The sequence below is a fragment of the Diabrotica virgifera genome, chromosome 4 (genome assembly GCF_917563875.1).
Source record: "Diabrotica virgifera virgifera chromosome 4, PGI_DIABVI_V3a".
Classification (NCBI taxonomy): Eukaryota; Metazoa; Arthropoda; class Insecta; order Coleoptera; family Chrysomelidae; genus Diabrotica; species Diabrotica virgifera.
The window spans coordinates 18,610,113-18,630,340 of record NC_065446.1 but is presented as its reverse complement, the minus strand read 5'-3'; the positions used below and the strand labels follow the sequence as shown (position 1 = coordinate 18,630,340).

General features: G+C 33.5%; 1 protein-coding gene across 18 annotated transcripts in view; it reads left to right on the top strand.

Annotated features, from left to right (window-relative positions):
* LOC126883476 (phosphatidylinositol 4-phosphate 5-kinase type-1 alpha) overlaps positions 1–11,691 on the top strand; it is a 240,122-nt gene extending 228,431 nt beyond the window's left edge. For 10 of the 18 annotated variants that reach the window (XM_050649046.1, XM_050649048.1, XM_050649044.1 and 7 more), the window contains 4 exons: positions 307–387; positions 5,195–5,397; positions 10,185–10,285; positions 11,308–11,691. In XM_050649046.1, coding sequence (XP_050505003.1) covers positions 307–387; positions 5,195–5,397; positions 10,185–10,285; positions 11,308–11,355 — 433 coding nt within the window. In that variant the 3' untranslated portion in view covers positions 11,356–11,691. The remainder of the gene's footprint in view (positions 1–306; positions 388–5,194; positions 5,398–10,184; positions 10,286–11,307) is intronic. The other 8 variants (XM_050649061.1, XM_050649059.1, XM_050649053.1 and 5 more) reach the window with 5 other exon arrangements.
* The last annotated feature ends 8,537 nt before the right edge of the window (positions 11,692–20,228 follow it).

Below are 20,228 nucleotides of genomic sequence, written 5' to 3'. Positions count from 1 at the left end.
CTGTAATTTTTTGGGTCCACCTCCCGTCCTTCATTCTGGCCACAAGGCCCGCCCAATTCGACTTCAGCCATTCTATTCACTCTATGACATCTGTGCCGCCTGTCCTTCTTTTGATTTCCTCGTTTCTAACCCTGTCTCAGAGTCAGTCCAAGTAGTGACCGTTCCATTCTTCTTTGGACCAATCTAAGTTTGGTTGCTGTGGACTACGTTAACGATAATGTTTCAGCGCCGTAAGTCATGACTGGAAGCGCACATTGTGTGTGGAGTTGATATAACACCTCATTATTTTATTATTTTGTACCATAGGATCAACCATTTTGATTATACTGCATCCGAGGTTTCCGAATTTTATAACAACCGCCGAATTTTTTCTCTCTATAGACACAGGTAGGTTTGTGTTTGAAAACCGTGTTTTGTTCCAGTTTTTACTCATATCGAGTTCGTTTTTCAATGCTTAAAGTCATATACGTCTACTGTGGCTAATATGTATCATTTGTGCAATATATTTCTTCTGGTTTGGCGTTCGTACTATTGCTTTTAACAAAAGAATCTGGTCATGAAGGTTTTAAATTGACATAGAAAACATGTTATTCAGATTCAGTCACACCTGCGGCTTATGTGCTATTGGATATTAAATTGATTTGTTGTATTACCGTACTTTAACAATTCGTTATATAGTTTTTTTTTAGTATAACAGTATATATAACAAACAGTAATGACACTTTGCGACCTTGATGAAGTCGCACATTTTTTTCCGTGCAGATAAATTGGGGCGAAAAGTCGCAAAACTCACTGCGCTTAATCTTAAATATGTTGAAGGCTAAACTAGCTACTCAGGTACGTAGTAGCACAGTTGCTGCTGTTTAACCTTGTACAAGCTGGCGGGTGACTTTGCGCGAAAATACACAATACGGGAAGGTCACCGGCCAGCTCTCGCTTGTCGGATTGTACATTCGTTAATATGTTGCCTTTTGAAGCTGTTGGAACTCATCATCATCAACCCGTACGCGTCCACTGCTGGACATTGTTCTCCCTCAGCTCTTTCCATTTATCTCTATTTTGTGCGGCTTGCATCCAGTTACCGATAACATGCTTCAAATCATCGGCTCATCTGGTTAGTAGTCCTCTGCTCCGTAGTGCTTCTTCTCGCGGCCTCCACTCGACAATACGTTTTGTCCATCGGTTGTCTGGCAATCTGGCGACGTGTCCTGCCCAATTCCACTTAAGCGACGCGATTTTTTCGACAACGTCTGTTGTTTTTGTTCTACGGTGTATTTCTTCGTTTGGGATTCGGTTTCTCAGGGAGACACCCAACATCTGGCGCTCCATAGCCCTCTGAGTTCCGCGAATCTTGTTCACTACCTTTTTTGTTAGTTAATGTTTCGGCTCCATAAGTGAGTAGAGGCAACACACACTGGTCAAAGATTTTCCTTTTGAGGCATATGGGCAAGTCCGATTTAAATACATAGTTCAGTTTACCAAATGCTGCCCAGGCTAATCCTATGCTACGTGGGAGTTCGCACGTCTGGTTATCTCGTCCCAACCGAATTTCATGTCCCAAGTACTTATAAGATGCAGTCTGCTAAATATCCATTCCATCAACAACAATATTACGATTTAGCACCAGATTAGTCATTATTTGCGTCTTGTTGATGTTAATCTTTAGTCCGACCTCTAAGGAGGCGTAATATAATTTGTTCAACATTATTATTGCATCATCCATACGATCGGCTATAAGGACGATGTCATCTGCGAATCTCAAATGACTGAGCTTCTCTCCACTTATATTGATACCATTTCTAAAAGGGTTGTGAATAGCTTTGGTGAGATGGTGTCTCCCTGCCGTACTCCTCGCTGTATACAGAATGTATTTGTTTGTTGTTCAGGCAGTCTTACGCTAGCCGTTGCCTTTTGGTAGATATATTTGATCATGTTAATGTAGCGATGGTCTATTCGGCATTCTGTCAATGCTTTTAACATTTTCTGCTGGCTTATGGTATCGAATGCTTTCTCGTAGTCCACGAATATCAGTGCCAATGGTTTGTTCTATTCCGCAGACTTCTCTATTAGGTTTTTTATTACCAGTAAGTGGTCGTTAGTGCTATATCCAGATCTAAATCCAGCTTGTTCTCTAGGCTGATAGAAGTCTAACTTAGCCTCCAGTCTTTTTTTAGATAATTTTTGTGAACTACTGAACTCATTCAAAGATTTGATAATTTATTTGACACTATTTAATTCGTCTAATCTTTCTAACCCTACGCCCTACAATAGGGCTTTAAGTAATTCTGATTACCAGACATATCTTTCATTGAGCCAGTCCGGTCGTAACTTTTCGCCCATGATGACAGAAGACAAGATGACTGTCTATACAAAAATAGAGTTCAAAAACTTCAAAGACGCCGACGATAGTGTCACTACTGTTTGTTTTTAATACTGTGTTATTACACTAACCTATAATGTGATATATCTAGTAAAAGTTTTAATTTATGAGTAACAAAAGAAAGCATTTCATACAAAGCACAAAATAATTGTGAAGCCTTTGTTTCTAATTTTGTATTACTTCTCTAAGTGCGGCCCAAAAGATCAACTGTCATCAACACGCGCAACTTTGATATATCCAAAAAGCATAACACTAAGTTGGATACGATCCTATCATATTCACAACAACTCGCAAACAAAATATTAAGAAAAATAAATATTTAGAATATTATTGAAATTGAATTAATCGATGTATCAAAGTTGCGCGTGAAGTTAGGCGTGTTGATGACAGTTGAAATTTTGGGGGAGACCCCTCCACATTATAACAAACAAAAATAAGTAGGTACCATAGAGGTATATATTAACATAGAGGGAGCCAACCTTCCGCGCTTCCTGACGACAAGATCTCATGGACTGGTTTGCTGCATCTCTTTCTAACACATTGTATCGAAAATCTATGATGACATTCAGTGTGAATATAGGCACAGAAGAGGAGGACAACTGTAGCAGCTTTACTATGCGTAAGAGTGAAACAGAGCTAATCCAAATAAAAAAGATGGTGTCGTCACTTCGCTCTGAATGATACTCTCTCTATGCTAATATATAACTCTATGGTAGGTACCTGCAAGTTTAAAGTAGCGTTTTATGTGCGAGAGCGTATTGTAAACTCAAGGCTTCTTGCTTACGCTATTTACATTAAAATTCATAAAACTTTTTCGTACTACTGACAATTCTGACAACTATTGTTTTCTACCTGTGCATACAGCTCTATTATCTGAAGATTCCTCAACATCTGAAAATTCCAAAATTATTTGCACAAAATAATAAAATGCAAGAAACCTCTTGCATTTAAAAAAAATATATTTATTCACAAGTAATAAACATTTGGTGTAAAATAAATGTAAAATGAAACGGAACAAATATGTAATTTACAAAAAATGCGCTCCAACTACTTACGAAAAAATTTATATGTAATATAATTATTTACAAAACGGTATAGCCTAATTATTATCAAAGAAAAAGTGCATGTACCTTAATATAAGAGAGAAAATCGGTGAATGATTTTGTCTTAAGAAAGTCATGCAGGCACCTAACCAACAAAAGTCGAATTGTTTGTTAAATTATGAAACAATTTAGAAAAACAAAAATAGTTTTCAGTATTATCAGAACTTATTTATTATTCACTTAAAACTACGACGATATTCAAAACATTAGGTTCATTAACATTTCTTCATTATGGTTCAATAACTATAGGTCTGGATCCCGCGTATGAAAAAAAAGTTGATTAATAGCAAGCTGAAAATTTGTTAATAGCTTAAGGGTGTCTAGTCGGACAAACTTTGAGATATATGGGAAAACTGGAATAGGGGAAGTTTTAATTGCGGAACAGGTTAAAAATTTGGAACGGTCAGACCACAGAAAACGGCACATGTATTTTGTCCGACAGAACAGACTTAAACTCTCCGAACAGAGATTAAACTCTCATGCAAAAATCAGACTGCTATTTATCACCAAATGGGCGTTTTAATGAGTGGAACATGTAGAATATGTCAAATGACAGGAATTATGACAGGTGATAAATAGCAGTCTGATTTTTGCATGAGAGTTTAATCTCTGTTCGGAGAGTTTAAGTCTGTTCTGTCGGACGAAATAAATGTGCCGTTTTCGTGGTCTCACCGTTCCAAATTTTTAAGCTGTTCCACAATTACAACTGCACCTGTTCCAGTGTTCCCATATATCAAAATTTTCAGCTTGCTATTAATCAACTTTTTTTTCATACGCAGGATCCAAACCTACTAAGCTGTGGCTGAATAGCAAATTGATAGATAAAAAGAAGTTTTCATCCATTGCTGACAAAATACTTATTTAGTGTTTTCATTTTATATAAACGAACATGTGTTTACTAGTTATCTACTTACATTTGCTATTCTGCTGCTTAATGCTTGCTGAAAATATATTCTGCCCTCTTGGGGTTGATAGCACAGCACCTCATCATAAATACAAACAATCCACAAGGAAGAATTTCCTGTAGCTGGCAGTATACCATTAATTACAAAAAAAATTGATGAAAAATTTTCTTTATGAAAGGTATATTTTATTAAAAAAACCTTAAAAGGGCTATTATATATAATATATAACAGAACGTTTTCGCTCTCTAAAAAGAGCATCATCAGTGTTCTTACAGGTTTGACATGCTGAGCGTCCAAAAATACATCTCCATTAAAACCTTTTAAATATCGATGTATTTTTGGTGGCTCAGCATGCCAAGCCTTTAAGAACACTGATTATGCTCTTTTTAGAGAGCGAAAACGTTCTGTTATATTTGTAGCCCTTTTTAGGTTTTTTAAATAAATTACCTTTTATACAGAAAATTTTTCATACACTATAAGGTCATTCAAAACATTAAAGTAACTCATAAGCATTTCTTCATTAGAAATGTCTTTACTTACTATCTTTCGTTGTATCCTCCCTGCATTATGAAATTAAGGTAGCTGATACAATAGCTTCTAGGGTTAACATAGGTTTAAGAGGAAAACGAAGGATCTGCCGATTCGGCATCTATGGTTTATGAAGGATAATGGTATACGTTATAGAATTCGTGCAATCATTCTCAAGAGGACAGAATATAGTAAATTTAATTTACCGTTTTCGTATACTTGTCTAGTCGTTTGCTTATGTTGAAGCCAGTTACATGTTTGTATATGTTTTATTGTAGCATAAGTGACATTAAGCTAGAATCTCGTCCAGAAAACAAATCATCATCGCTTAGTGTAGAATCGGGCAGTTCAGGTGCGGGTGGATATTCGAGTCATTCCAGGGGGTTGGCATGGACACCCCCGACCTCCGTTGAAGGCTCCACTCCGACCTGGACTGAAGGTACACCCTCTTTTACCGAATCATCAAGTAGTGGAGATATGGGTGAGTGATGACACTACCGGATGCGACGAGTGTCTCGGGTTTTTCTTAATCGATATTTTGAGTTTTCTGTTTACAAAGAAAATAAGTACATGTACTCACATAGATTATAATAATATGAATGTTTACCAATAGTTCACGTTGTATACTAGTTCCAGGTTTAAGTTATCATCATCATCATTCCTCAACCCCTTGAATTGACTGTTGGATATAGGTCTCTTCCATATTCCTCCATTGTTCTCTATGTTGTGTCTTATGTATCCAATTTTCCACTGTTTTTCTCAAGTCATCTGGACTCTGGAGTCATACGACTCTGGATTTCACAGGTTTGATTGTCTTTCCCATTCTAATTTCATGCCCTAAATAGATATAGCTAAAAATCTGATGTACTTTGTGCCCACATCCTCACATAACATCACTTGGAACTAAATTGGTCATGCATTTTGGACCGGGTTTAAGTAACTTACATTTATTTATTTTCTGTTGTTCACCCACTGAGTTGATTATTGAGATTCAAAATTTTGCCGCACAAGAAGGCTTTTTCATATCGTTTTCTTTGTTTTGTGTAGTATATTATGTTTTATACTGATCAACGTTTAGCATTTAGTGATTACTAATATCATAACAGTATTATATATAAAAATACAAAAATAGACGGTTTCGTTTTGACCTAAATCTGTCTCCTTCGACCTCGATTCTAGTTTTCTGTTAACCCAGATATGAAAATATCAAAAGGCACCGCTAGGAAAATATTCCAAAAATGCGGTTCAGAGAAACTATATAAATGAGTCTTTGTACTCTCATACAGAGTATGGCATTAGTAAAAATACAAAAATAGACGGTTTCGTTTTGACTTAAATCTTTCTCCTGCCATCCCCCGATAGCGCTATTTCTAGGTCTACCTGTTATCAAGGAGGCTATGCAAGAAGACAAATTTACATCAAAACTTCCGTAGTTCTCGGTATACAATAAAACTATTTATACCGGAGTAAGGTTAAAATGCCCTCTAACGGGGAATAAGTGAAATAAATGGAAATAAATGTCGACTCGATTCTAGTTTTCTGTTGACCCAGATATGAAAATATCAAAAGGCACCGCTAGGAAAATATTCCAAAAATGCGGTTCAGAGAAACTATATGAAACGAGTCTTTGTACTCTCATACAGAGTATGGCATTAGTAAAAATAAAAAAATAGACGGTTTCGTTTTGACTTAAATATGTCTCCTGCCATCCCCCGATAGCGCTATTTCTAGGTCTACCTGTTATCAAGGAGGCTATGCAAGAAGACAAATTTACATCAAAACTTCCGTAGCTCTCGGTATACAATAATGTAGTATTATATATGTTTCAATGTGGCTGATAGTTTCTCAATGAACTCTTTAGCATATCTTTGTTGTCTGCATTTCTTCTCAATTCCAAAGATTTTTCTTGCACATATTTATCAATAGTTGCAGTCAACAAGATATCCAACACGAAGTTTCATTGTCGTTCGTACCAAGGTAGTTGTATGTTTTTACTCTTTCTATTTGTTGACCATTCACACTGATTCGTCCAAATTGCTGTTCCTTCTTAGAGATCATCATACATTTTGTTTTCTTAACGTTTAATGAAAGTCCATATCTCTGATTTACTTCTGTGATTCTATTTGCCAGTAGATTTTCATTTTAATACAATATTGCCTCTATCCTTTTTTGTGACCTTTTGCCAGTGGGGCGAGGAGCTAAGATACCCTAAGGATCTTATCTTGTCTAAGACACCTCTTCTTAGTAACTTTGACCCCCCAAGATCGTTAAGTTCAAGAGACCTTCACCAGGTGGAATTTCGGCTTGTGTATATTTTTTAATTCAGTTTGCCCATTTTGAATAAGATGATAATTTTGACATTGAAAAGTGAATGCATGGGCAAGTCTTTGAGTAAGTCTTTCCAACTATTTACTATTACAATTTTAAGAATTTTAAATACGTTGTTAAAGGAGATCACGTAAATTAAAATTAAATTTTGTAAATTAAATTTTAAATTAAACTTTGTAAATTAAATCATTAATTTATAAAATTTTTTAATATTACGATTTGACGGATTTATTTGATTAACTAGATATGTCTTTGTTTTATTGAATATTCATATTGCTTTTTTGGTGTATATTAACAATTATTATAATTAAAAATAATACATAAACTCGAAATATTGATACTTCCTTCCACTTATTTCTTTCCCTGGTTGCCTTACTTTGAAAAGTTATAAAACTCCCTACGAACATACCATTGTTTATATAGTAATAGTTGGTCAACCTAACGAGTAAATTTGTTTGATTCTAATTAAGACAGTCACCACCATTTCTGTCAGGGTTGTAATGTCAGGCGTAACTACGATAAATCCAAAATGCATATACACCAAGTTGCATACGACCCTATTCATAACACACCAACTCGCATACATAAATTAAGAAAAATAAATATATGGAAGACTATATTTAGAAATTGAATTAATGATGTCATACTACTATACATACATTATACATATAATAGCATGACATCTTTAATTCAATTTCTAAATTATATTCTTCGATACATTTATTTTTCTTAACATGTATGCGAGCTAGTGTGTTATGAATAGGGTTGTATCGAACTTGCTGTCTAGGCATTTTGGATTTATCGTAGTTACGCCTGACATTGCAACCCTGACAGAAATGGTGGTGACTAAATTTACCCGTTACGTTGACCAACTATTACTACATAAACAATGATATTACTAAGTCAAACTAGGGCATCTAGTATTTCCTTAGAATAGCACCCTACACACTAACTTCTGTGGTATGCGCTAGGCTGACCATTCCATCGCAACAAATGGGAATGAATGGGTGATTTTGTAGACATTAGAAATTTAAAAATAAATTGAGTAAATTTATTTCTGACAGCTTATATCATACTACTTGATATAATTGATAACAATTAAAGGTTTTTAAAAAAGCTTTTGAAATTTGACGAAGAAATAAATTTGCTATACCTCATAACTAATGGGAAAGGGTGATGTAAAGTAGATTCCTAATAATTTTTGCATGTTTTCGAAGCATACACATATTTTTGGTAATTGAACATTTTATGGTTAAAACGGGATCTGGCAGTCCGGGAGTGACCAAGGAGGGGAACATAGTTTTATTATCGTATTTAATTTTAAATTTACTTCAATTTATCTATTTATTACTATGATTTATCTTCTTTTAATTTACTTTTTTTATTTATTTTAATTTAATTTATTTTATTTCAATTCTAATTTTTTTCTTTTATACAGTATGTCCCTGTAAGTTGTATCCATATGGAAAACTTTTTTATTATTAATTTTACGAAAAAAAGTTATTCTTTATAAAAAGCTCTGCATGGTCCAAAACCTAAGATTTAACCATAAAATATTAAATTTTTTGAATATTATACGAGGTATGTCAAAAAGTTTGAATTTCACTCAAGAGTAAAGTAGTTTTATTTTTCGTAATATTGGAAATTGCTATTATGAAAAGTTGTTTGGAATTAAAAACTATATTCTAGTATGCAATTACATCCTTCTAATTGAAATTTTTTTTTGAAAAATTATGTATAATAACTAACATTATTTTCAGTTATTTCAATTCAGATAACTCTTTTATTATTAATTTTACGAAAAAAAAAGATTCTTAATAAAAAGTTCTGCATGGTCTAAAACCTAAAATACAATCATTTTATGTCAAATTTTGTCAATTTTATACGAGGTATGTCAAAAGATATGAATTTCGCTCAAGAGTAAAATACGTTTATTTTTCACAATATCGAAAATTGTTATTATGAAAAGTTATTTAGAATTAAAAACTGTTTCAGTATGTAATTACATCCTTCTAATTGAAACATTCTGAACTATAAAGGTACTTGATTTTTGATCTAAATTTATCTTTTTTGACATACCTCGTATAAAATTGATCAAATTTGACATAAAATGGTTGTCTTTTAGGTTATAGACCATGCAGAACTTTTTATTAAGAATCACTTTTTTTCGTAAAATTGATAATAAAAGTGTTATCAGAATTGAAATAACTGAAAATAATGTTAGTTATCCATAATTTTTCAAAAAAAATTTTTTCAATTAGAAGGATGTATGTAATTGCATATTAGAATATAGTTTTTACTTCCAAACAACTTTTCATAACAGCAATTTTCAATATTGTGAAAAATAAAGCTACTTTACTCTAGAGTGAAATTCAAACTTTTTGACATACCTCGTATAACATTCATAAAATTTGATATCATGGTTGAATCTTGGGTTTTTGACCATGCAGAACTTTTTATAAAGAATAACTTTTTTTCGTAAAATTAATTATAAAAAAGTTTTTCATATGGATACAACTTACAGGGACATACTGTATATAGTAACCAAATTTATTTTCGTTCAATTTATTTAATTTTATTTTTATTGATTTTATTTTAATTTATTTCAAATTAATTAATTTAACTCATTTTATTTTAATTTGTTTTATGAAGATTTCTTTCAAACGTATTTGAAAAAAAAAAACGAAAATAGAAAGTAATGTGTTGTATGGCACTGTCATACTTAGATGACATAATGCTGATGAAAAATTAATAAAAAATTAAATTTTATATTCTTCAGATATTTAATTGATAATATCGAGATCATTATTTTTAACCACCGTAAATCCTAACTCCAGTTCCCATCTATTCCATATTGTTATCCTTTTTTTGAATATTAATTAATCCTGGCACGTTTTGAAAATTATTCACCAGTTTCTTTATTAGTTTAAATTTTATTAGGTTGTCCAACGACTCCCTTGAGGCAAGGAACCCATACGTCTTCGAAATCTCATCACAAGAAAACCGTGGAACACGCTATCAACTGTCTTACCACTGAAATGGTAAGTATGTACAATTGCCATCAAGTTATTGCAGACAAACCTTAATCTTAATCCTATTACAAAGTCATTTGTACTTGACTGGTGTCATTAAGGTTCAAGAGGTAAACACACTGAATAGCAGGTATAATAATTAAATGTACGATGGAGTAACGTTTAGTACTTTCTACTTTCTACCTGTGCTGGAAGCTTAACCATACCACTCAAATACAAATGACTTTATAATAAGCTTAAGATTCAGGTTTTCTGCAATAACTTCATGGCAACTATAAATTAATTGTATTGTATTAGCTATATGTATCCAAAGAGCCATGGAATGCTCAATGTTAGGCATTTCTCGTAGGGATCGAATTATGACCCTAAAGTGAAACTGGGCTGGATACATAACAGATGGACACAGCGAATAATACTTTGGAGACCAAGACAAGAAACATATCGAAGTAGAGGTCGTCCGCCAACCAGATGGCCTGATGGCATAAAAAGGATCGACAAAAACTGGAAGCAAACAGCACAAAACAGAAATGCATGGAAAAGACTGAGGGAGACCTATATCCAGCAGTTTAAAGATCCGGCTTGAATGATGATGATGATGGGATTGTGCTCTGGAGATGTACTAAGCCAATAACAAAATATTACAGTTAGTTCAGACCAAGACACGTCGTATGATATCTGGAGCACCTTGGTATGTAAAAAATCTAACCTTACATAGCGATCTAAAAATCCCATTAATAAAAGATCAAATATCGTCTCGACTGAACAAAGAACGTTCATCAGATCATGACAATCTGTTCGTAAGAAACCTATTCGATCTGCTCTTAGAAGATAGAAGATTGAAACGAATCTGGCCAGAAGACCTTCTTGAGTAACTGTACGGAGAGCCATTGCTGAATTGTACCTGGCACATGAATACTACAAAATATAACCTATTTATTTATTACTCAGTGGAGTAGATTGTAAATTTGCAACTAAATAAATAAAGAAGAATATTCTTTATATTCCTCGTTTTAATATTTTTTTTCTTTCAGAATTCTTCCATTTTGACAAGTGAACCGTCTCGGGCGAGGAATAAGTAACGACGTACTTTGGAAAAAGTCGCATAAAGTGTTACTCTGCTAGGCCTTGTTATGGTTAGTGGCTGCAAGCCCTCCAAAGAGATAATATTATCCAGCTGCAGATGTGGATCGTTCGCCGGCTTTTGAGACACAAACCCGCCCGAAGCGTTCATTACCTAAAACTGCTGGTGTTTTTGTGAAGCTTTAATATCAATGTACAAAATTTGGTGGCACGTTTTGTTGTAAAATTTTGCTGCAGATGAACTGTGATGGGATTACAATGTGGCCATTATAAACCTGTCATGATTTATCAGCTTATTATTATATAAATATAAATATATAAGAATTAATAAGTTACTATTTGTTGTTATTTTATGAACACATTTCTAAAGATCATTCACAAAAGAATATATACAAAGTGTGAGGAACAACTAACAAGAACACAATTCGGATTTCGTGATGCTTTGGGAACACGAGAGGCCCTTTCTGCTGTACAAGTGCTATTTTAGAGATGCAGGGATGTAAATTGTGATATCGCATCTTAAAAACAAAAGTGGCACTAAACTGAAAACAAATTTTTAGTTATAGCGACATCTGCATTACTTTTGACTAAACGCTCCTCTTGAAGAGACTCCTGTTCTAATAGCTCGCATAGTTTCTCCTAGAAGTCGCAAGTGTCACTTTTGACTTTTAGGTGTTTTGTCAAAGTGGTAATTTAAATTTAAAAAGTGGCACTCTATCAGTTTCCGGCGGATTGTTGAGGGAGAAGCACGTCGTGCCGGTTTTCACGTAAATTATGTACAGTTATTCTGCCTAGTTATTGAATGAAAAACTGACATTTTAAGTATAGTGTCGGTTTTTGAATAACCTAAATGACTAAGTTCTTATATCAACGAATTTAATAATAGCATTTTTCGTTAAGTGCCAGTTTTTCTAAGGGGTGGAATAAGATTATACTGTTTTTTGTAACTCGATAAATGTCAAATTTAGTTAGATGTCAGTCTTTTAGTAAAAATAATAGGACAATCATGCTGTATTTTAATAAATAAAAGACATTTGCAGTTTCTCGTGTGTAGTAGTTTTATAATAATATAACATAAATAACTGTGATTATTTCTTGAAAAAGTACATAATTTTAATGTTTAAATACACCATGAAAATATTGCTAACTGCATAGACTTTTTTTTGTTTAAGGGGTTATAATCATTGGGAAAACATTGGAATACTAGTCAAACTTTTCAATGATGTTTATTCGACTGGTGATATCCCTGAAGATTGGTTAAAGTCCGAATTCATAACCCTACCAAAAAAACAACGTCCGAAAAACTGTAGCGATTATAGAATGATAAGCCTTATGAGCCACACTTTGAAAATCTTTCTACGTATCATCTACAGTAGAATCAGAGATAAATGTGAAGAAGACCAGGATGAAACACAATTTGGCTTCAGAAATGGACTGGGAACCCGGGACGCACTCTTTGCACGTGCTATTGCAGAAATGCCGAGATCAAAGGAAAGACGTCTTTGCTGTATTTATTGACTATGAGAAGGCCTTTGATCGAGTACAACATCACAAATTAATTAAAATATTAAAGGATAAAGGAGTTGATAGTCAAGATGCACGAATCATAGAAAAATTATACTGGCGTCAAACAGCGACAGCTTGCATAAATGGAAAATCAACAGAAATATGCAAAATACAAAGAGGTGTCAGACAGGGTTGTATACTGTCCCCACTGTTGTTAAATTTGTATTCAGATAGAATATTTAAGGAAGCGCTGCATAATTTGGAATGGGGTGTGAAGGTTAATGGAATTCTGATAAATACAATCAGAGTTGCAGACGATACAGTTATTTTAAGTGATGATATGAATGGATTACAATACCTTTTAAATGCCATTGACACAGTGGAAAGAGAGTTTGGCCTAAATATAAACTGTTCAAAAACAAAATACATGGTATTTAGCCGTTTGGCCCATCAAGATTCACGGTTATATGTTGATGGTCATATAATTCAAAGAGTACCCAGTTTTAAATATCTTGGTTGCCATATTACTGAACAACTAGATCCAGATAAAGAGATAAAATGTAGAATCGAGATAGCCCGCACGACATTTTTAAAAATGAGGTCATTCTTCTGTAATGATACCTTGCAACTTCAACTTCAAAAGCGCATGATTAAATGCTACATTTGGTCAGTCCTCTTGTATGGTGTCGAAGCCTGGACATTAAAAATATCCACCATTAACCGTTTGGAGGCCTTTGAAATGTGGCTGCACAGACGTATTCTGAAAATACCATGGACGGCTATGCTGACAAATGTGGCAGTCCTTAAGAGAGCAAATGCTACGCGCGAGCTGCTTGATAACATCAAATATAGAAATATGGCCTATTTTGGACACGTAGTAAGGGGAGGCCGGTATAATATTCTTCAACTTATTATGATGGGTAAAATCGAAGGACGCAGAGGAATTGGTAGAAAGCAGGTCTCTTGGTTGAAGAATATCCGGGAGTGGACAGGAATAAAGAAAGCAGAACACCTATTTAGAATAGCTCGAGACAGAGACAGTTTCGCCATGTTAATCGCCAACGTCAAGGGGACTTGATAGGGCACGTTAAGAAGAAGGTTATAATCATGGACAATTCACACAGTAGAAGTAGAAGAATATTACAATTAGTAGCTCAAAATAGAGGTAGTCAAAATCCAGTACCTGAAAAAATGGAAAAAAATGCCGAAGTTTAGTTTTTACAGAAACTAAATCCAACCATTTACAAACATCCAGCAACGACTTCGGTTCGTTTAACAACGAAAACTTATTCAGTGATGACAGTGGTGACTTTTCACACGCTTCGGACGATGACAGAACCTACGCACCCCCCAAAAAAAGATGACGCAAATCTAACTCTTCATCTACTTCCAGATTTTCCTCTTCTTTCAGCTCGTCCTCCTGTTCTACAAGATCTTCTACATGTTCTCCAAGTTCTTCCTAACATTCTTTCACTAAATGTGTAGCTTACGTAGATGAAACAAATAATGTGTGTGTACTTTGTACGCACGTAAGAAGTTATACTTCTATTATATGATTTCTTAAAAATAAATATACTTTAAACAGTTTCTTTTAATTTTTTTTAAACACCAAAATAATTTTGTGCTTACCGCTTAAAAAAAATAAAAAAAAGTATAGGATTGCTCCGGATTCGAACTCAAGACCTCTCGATCTCTAGCCGAATGCTATACCAAATACGCTACGAGGACTGTGTCTGTATCGGTTCGGACGTACCTAATGACAATTCACGGTAACAAACAGACAAGGTGACGTATAATAAATATACAATATAATGTTTTAATAATACTCATCTTACTCCTGAGAAAGACAAATCCAAAGACACAAAAATTATAATAAATATATTTACTAAAACCACTAATTAGTCGAGGCATTGAAGCACAAAAAAGGCTTTACTGTTGATTTTTGGCGCAGTAAGACGGATTTTAATGCAGTTTCTAGCGTTGAATTCGTGAGAATGTCAGGAAATTTTGTGAACTAATGTAATGAATTGCATTTGTGCATAAGAAAAATGCATTTGAAAAGTGCATTTTGAAATAGGCAATTACTATAAATTTGCAACTTGGTAAATAGTTGGGCAACATCCCGATTAATTATTTTAATTATTTTTAATCATGTTTTAAGTCCATAGTAGTCTAAGATGTCAATATCCATTAATAATACACAAAAAATTTTCCTTATGGGGAATCGAACCAAGTACTAACACGCCCGTAACTAGACACACATACCGCTAGCCTACGCAGACACTTGCTAGACACGGGCGATATTAGGTAAAAAAAAACAAATAGGTAAATAAAAATTGTAAAGAAAATTATTACTACATACTTAAATGTATTATACAATTAATATATTCCTAAATTTTAGAAGAAACATTCGTAAATAGGTACATTTATACAAAAAATTCGTAAACAGAAAAGCATGTAGGTACCTGCACATAATAATTGCCTATTTCAAAATGCACTTTTGAAATGCATTTTTCTTATGCACAAATGCAATTTGAGATTTCTTATTCATTACATTAGATCACAAAATTTCCTGACATTCTCACGAATCCAACGCACCAATCCGCATTAAAATCCGTCTTATTGCAAAAAAATCCACACTTCAATCCTTCAATGCCTCGACTAAATATATTGTTTTCACACCTTTTCTGGTACTGATATATGTATTTATACATAACTTGAAAGATTCAGCATTCCTGTCATACTGTGTGTGCGCATGCGCGCAGTATTATGAAATTTTACCCTCAATCGCGCCTAAAGAAGTATAACTTCAAAAATTCAGAACTTTCTAATGAGAACGAAATAATCATACATGAAGAAGTAGTAAGTAAAAATAGTGGTGATTTGACGACAATTATAAATGAAAATAATTCAAATTCTTTTAACGAGGATTTTAATGAACATGCTATATCTAACGACATTGGTGATGAGTTGCTAACTATTCTTTTTCTCATGATCATCTTTCAGTGCGTCACAGTTTTTCGATTTCTTTCTAACGCATTAAATTGCATGTGACAGAAAAAAGGCACGTCGGTGATCACATTTCGTCGGTGACATTTATAACATTTATTCTAGTTATTCTAGTTGTCGATAGATGGCGCCATAATAAAAAAAAATATTTTTTTTAATTAGATAATAATATTACAAATATAATCTGTATAATTTATAAGACTATACAAATCAAACAAAATACCATTTTATAAATGCAAGAAACACATTTGATTTGTTTTTATTCCAAATTGAAAATAAAATGTGACAACTGTCAGATTTAACTAAAATGTCATGATAGAATAAATGTCATAAATGTGTATTATCACGGACTTACCCTTTTTCCTATCATTTGTTACGCACTGAAAAATGCTCATGAAAAGGACAATATAACAGATTATTATGAAAATGTTCGGATTGCAGATAATAATGTCATGGAGGATATTCCATCCACTGTTGGAAATAGGATCGACAAACCTAGGAAACAAAAAAAAATGAACGATATGCCAAAACTGCTAAGTCTTTAAAAGACTCTGGACAAGAATATGTTTCGAGTTCTAGATCAAAAAAAGTGTTCTCAGCTAAAACTGTAAAAAGTTCTTGTGGATTAAGTTGTCGCCTGAAATGCCCAGAAAAAATTAATGAGGAATCAAGAAAACGATTATTCCATGATAATTGGGGAATGGCTTCGCTGATCAGACAAAGAGAATATATCGCGCGTAATATTGAAGAGATCCATCCAAAGTATCAATACCAGAAAGCAAATTCGACTAGAAAGTTAAAAAGTGCGTTCTATTTTGATGTCAATGGTAATAGAAAAATATGTACATTTTTTAAAAATACATTAAATATAACAGATAGATGTATCAGAACAGTTATTGAGAAGAAAAATAATATGATTGGTATACTAGAAGGTCAACATAGAGGTAAACATGGAAAACATCGAAAAGTGTCAATTGACTTGACAGAAGGAGTAAAACGTCACATCAATAGTATACTTCGAATTGAAAGTCATTATTAGCGGAAACAAACAACGAAGGAATATATAGATGGCGGAAAAACCTTAACAGATATTTATTTTGATTACAAAGAAGACTATACAACAAACATCACCCTATGTAATGATACACAAATCGAAAAATATTTAACGAGGAATTTAATATTGGGTTTTTTGTACCAAAGAAGGATCAATGTGAGCAATGTACTAAATACAAGATTGCTGAAGATTGTGAAAAAGATGCACAAAAAGAAAATTATGAGCGACATTTGGCTGAAAAAGAAAAGAGTCGCGAGGAAAAGGCTAATGATAAAGAGAACGTGTCACACAGTTTTATTGTGGCATGTTATGACTTGCAAGCTGTAATGCCCGTTCCAAATGGTGAGGTATCAACTTTCTATTACAAGTCTAAAGTAAATTGCTTAAATTTCACTATCTCTAAACTCAAACAGGACACAACTGAATGCTTCTTTTGGGATGAAACACAAGGAAATCGCGGAGCTAATGAGATAGGTAGTTGTATTTTAACGTATCAACAGAAAAAGTCTCTAACTGCTGATGAAGAATTGAATGTCATCATACTGAGAACGAAGGAGACGCTGTACATTCTTTGAATGAAAAACAAGTCGAAAGATGTCTTAAGTCAGGATCAATATACGTACCTTCGCAATATGTTTGGGTTATTCGAACCGCAAAAAAGGGACACCTTTCGCTGTAAATGAAATGAGCTATGGCGATTTCTTGGATATAAAACAATTACCGGTTCCGAGGCTGAATAAGAGCGTAGATGGCCAAGTTGTAAAACTGTCTGATTTAAAAGTCATCAAAGTTGAGAAAAACGAACATGAAGAGATAAAAATAAGCTACAAAACATCTTACTTTGATGATTTTAAAGAGCTTGACTTAAATAAAAGAACCAATAGAAATAGTCGTCCTTCAGAAATCAAACCTCTGTATCAGCGTAAATTGGATATATCACGGAGAAAGAAAGATGATGTAAGAAGTCTTATTGATGCTGGCTTAATTCCCAATTATTACAAATCCTATTATCAAAGTATGTTTGGATAATATTTAAGTTTTTTAATCATTTTAAGTTCGAAAAAATGTTCAAGTTTCATTAAGTATTATAGTTTGTTTACTTTTACGAAATAAACGATTTTTCTTTTTAATATGATACAATTTCGTTTTATTTTTCTCTTTTTTTATCATAAGGTAAATATTACCTTGACTTTTTATTCTAATAATCAGAACTTTTATGTAAAACAAAAGTGGCACTATAAGGATTTTTTTTTAAATTTTTTTTCTAAATTAGTAGTTACATTATTAACTTGCCTTCTTCGGTAGAAACTAACTGTACTTTAATCAAACTGTTAAATAACATTAATTATAGTATTTAATTCGGTTATTTTAGTTCAACATCCATTACAGAACTGTTCGAAAAACTTTAAACGGTCATACTGAAATATCTAGATTTTGGGATAATGTCAATTTTTTTTTCAAGGTGCGATATATACGTATGCTTTATAGATTACCAGAAAGCATTTAACAGAGAAAACATGACAAATTAATAACTAATGCGAGAAATTGAAATTGACAACAAAGATCTGAGAATTATCAGAAACATTTATTACAATCAAAAGGCCAAAATCAAAATAGTCTGACCGTTCGGCAGTTTTTGCCCCTGATATCATTCCTCGTTGATGCCGAGACGTTCTGACCGGTCCGAGTCGAACGTTCTCGACCGGTGCGCGTTAGCTCATTTATTTCCATGTATAGCAAAATCTGCCGATTGTTCTTAGATGAGCCGACCGATCTGAGCCGACTCAGTGCGCGTTCTCCTTTAGACGTTATTGGATTTAGAGAAAAGTATAACAGAGGCTCAACTCAAAATTTGTGTTAATTGTGATTTTGAATGATATGGGCACAAAATGAAATTATTTACTGGTTAGCATTGGCAGAGGGAGAAAAAGAACATTAATTTCGGTAAAATTATTTGTGCCTCTCTCTCACTCTCCCCGGCCACCTCTGGTTTTTACTGCTAAAAGGGAGCAATCAGTAACATGTCTTTCTATAACGAAAATCCTGGTTATTTTGTATTTTAACATTTTGTATTATATATAATAGTTTTTAGTTGAGCCGTTGTATTATGCAAAATATAATAAATAAATGGGGCTAATTCATAATACATCGATATTTTGCATAAACAGTGACAGGGTATTCATAATATAAGGGATCAAACTTAGACAGTTCCCTATTTCTGTTTTTTGTACTGTATGGGATTAATTTGAAAGTATTTTTTTCAGTAACATAGGTACATGTAATTAATGGAATTTATTTATATTAATTTTTTTTCTCATCGCTATTTATAGTGCAAATCTGCCAAATCAAATTACAGTGGAACCCCGATAAGTCGGCCCCCGATAACCCGGAACTCCGGCTAACCCGGACCGATTTTTATCCGACAAACATTTCAACAATAAAAATGTATTGCTGTTACAAAATCTCGTGAACCTAATTCATTCATTTGGTGACGTCAATATACGAACGAAACGATTGAATCCGACATTACTGAAAATATCAGGGTGCAGATGGGATCCTGTCGCGCAATTCGCAGCAAATAAAATAGTCGTATGTTTTGGGCTTCATTTTATTTCGGTTATACATACGCATTTTCAAGTTTCACGAGGTTTTGTACCAACTCTATGTAATATAATATTTGAGAGATAATGTCGTGTTATCGAAAACAACAGGCACCTGTATTATCCTTTATTTATTTGAAACTGTCTTAGCACTGTTTAGAAAAGACTATTAAAATTCTTTTTTTAACAATGGTCTTAGTCATCACTGTTATTAAATAACATAACATCAGAGACGGTATTGTGTGTAGTAAAGTCGTATTGTTCGCTTCTGTTCTGTAATCGTTCGTAAATCTATTCAGATTTTGTGTGCGTGTCTTTTGTCTATAAGGGCAACAAAACGTAAACATGTTGTAGTGACAATGGAAAAGAAACTAGAAGCATTAAGTAGAATTGATAAAGGTGAATCTTACAGCATTATATGGTGTCGGTACATCTACAGTATCGGATTGGAAGAAAAATAGAACTAAAATCGAAGATTTTTTTTCAAAATGATAACAAGACATTTTGGACAATCGGTGCAAAGCTAATAAAGCTAAGAATGGGAGTCTTGACGAAGCTTTGTATGTGTGGTTTTGTGTGGAATGCGAACGTGGTTTACCAGTGTCTGTGTGACAATTATAACGGAGTTTATCTGTAAGCATACCATATATTATTAATTTTTACCATTTTCTCCGGCTAACCCGGATTTTCGATAACCCGGGTC